A 2500-nucleotide genomic window follows, 5' to 3' on the forward strand; every position below is an offset into this window, starting at 1 on the left:
CACTGAAACAAAAAATCAGGGGGGGGAAAATCCATACAAAAATTCATATAATATATATATGTGTATATATATATATATATATATATGTATGTACACACACACACAAATTTATAAAGATACATATATACAGATACATATATACATTACATAACGGATGCACCAAAATTAAATTTTTGGGCCGAAAACGAAACAATTTTTAAAATGTTATTATCATTGCATTTATTGTAATTAATTACAATTAAAATATTATTATAAATTATTTAGGCCTATTTAGCATGGACATCTTAACAAAGCACAATATAAATTGGAATGCGTCAATACCACAGATATCGGAGACATGCATTTTCTGGCGGTGACAGTACTTCGCACCGGCGGGCACGGATGTGTGCGGTGCGGATGACGCATTTGTAGGCTATTTGGAGCGGGACACGGTGCCGCGCACATTCACATATTCACCAACATTTAGAAATAAATACATTTCTTCGCACCAGCCAATCGGCTTTGGGCACGGACTGCAAAGTCACACACAGCGTCCTGTACAAATCTGTATTCACCCGGAGATAGTGGTAAGTGTTTTACTTGTTTAAAACTGTTTATAGCAATAGTGCTAACATTAGCTTAAGTATTTAGCACGGCCACCAGATTGAAAGTAAAAAAGTGGAAGCGCTCTAGGGGCTCTCATCAAAGTGCGTTGCTAATGTCCGTAATTCAGACCACTCCCATTTAGTCTGTCTGAACCTGGCAATAGGTCTACCAAAAGCACTTTAATTGCTAAAAAGAGAGAATCATCAAAGAAAAAAAGGAAGGCGCTGCAAGAGAAAGAGTGGCTCACCTGTAGTGCGAAATGCATATTTTTGCCATTTTCGGCTTAAAATGTATATAAATATACATAGATATACACATATATATATATATACATACATACATACAAACATAAATATATATACATACACAAACATATATACAAATTTACACACATACATTTACACATATATATACACACACACACATATATATATACATGCATACATATATGATAACATAGATATACATGCATACATATATATACACGCATACATATATATACATGCATACATATATATATGCATACATATATATATGCATACATATTTATATGCATACATATATGTATACATATATATATGCATACATATATATATGCATACATATATATATGCATACATATTTATATGCATACATATATGTATACATATATATATGCATACATATATATATGCATACATATTTATATGCATACATATATGTATACATATATATATGCATATATATGCATACATACATGCATACATATATATATGCATATATATGCATACATACATGCATATATATGCATACATACATGCATACATGCATACATGCATATATATACATACATACATGCATATATATACATGCATACATACATATATATACATGCATACATACATATATATACATGCATACATACATATATATTCATGCATACATACATATATACATGCATACATATATATATGCATACATATATATATGCATATATATGCATACATATATATGCATATATATGCATACATACATATATGCATATACATGCATATACATGCATACATGCATATACATACATGCATATACATACATGCATGCATACATATACATGCATACATACATGCATGCATACATATACATACATACATGCATGCATACATATACATGCATACATACATGCATGCATACATATACATGCATACATACATGCATGCATACATATACATGCATACATACATGCATGCATACATGCATGCATACATACATGCATGCATACATATACATACATACATGCATGCATACATATACATACATACATGCATGCATACATATACATACATACATACATGCATGCATACATATACATACATACATGCATGCATACATATACATACATACATGCATGCATACATATACATGCATACATATACATACATATATGCAAGCATACATATATGCAAGCATACATATATGCAAGCATACATATATGCAAGCATACATATATGCAAGCATACATATATGCAAGCATACATATATGCAAGCATACATATATGCAAGCATACATATATGCAAGCATACATATATGCAAGCATACATACATGCAAGCATACATACATGCAAGCATACATACATGCAAGCATACATACATGCAAGCATACATACATGCAAGCATACATACATGCAAGCATACATACATGCAAGCATACATACATGCAAGCATACATACATGCAAGCATACATACATGCATGCATATATATATATATATATATATACATATACATACATGCATGCATGCATATATATATACATACATGCATATATGCATACATATATGCATGCATACATATATGCATGCATACATATATGCATGCATACATATATATATATATACATACATGCATGCATACATATATACATACATACATGCATGCA

At 30.4% G+C, this 2500-nt stretch overlaps 1 protein-coding gene across 1 annotated transcript in view; it reads right to left on the reverse strand.

Annotated features, from left to right (window-relative positions):
* Positions 1-2500, reverse strand: part of LOC147166699 (uncharacterized) — a gene marked incomplete at its 5' end in the record, with an annotated part of 32679 nt that overhangs the window by 4552 nt on the left and 25627 nt on the right. Inside the window, one exon of the mRNA XM_086086824.1 lies at positions 1-2. This exon is cut by the window's left edge and continues 45 nt beyond it. Coding sequence (XP_085942950.1) covers positions 1-2 — 2 coding nt within the window. The remainder of the gene's footprint in view (positions 3-2500) is intronic.

The sequence above is a fragment of the Leptonotus elevatus genome, chromosome 10, assembly GCF_054856555.1.
Source record: "Leptonotus elevatus isolate MCC_2025b chromosome 10, RoL_Lele_1.0, whole genome shotgun sequence".
Lineage (NCBI taxonomy): Eukaryota > Metazoa > Chordata > Actinopteri > Syngnathiformes > Syngnathidae > Leptonotus > Leptonotus elevatus.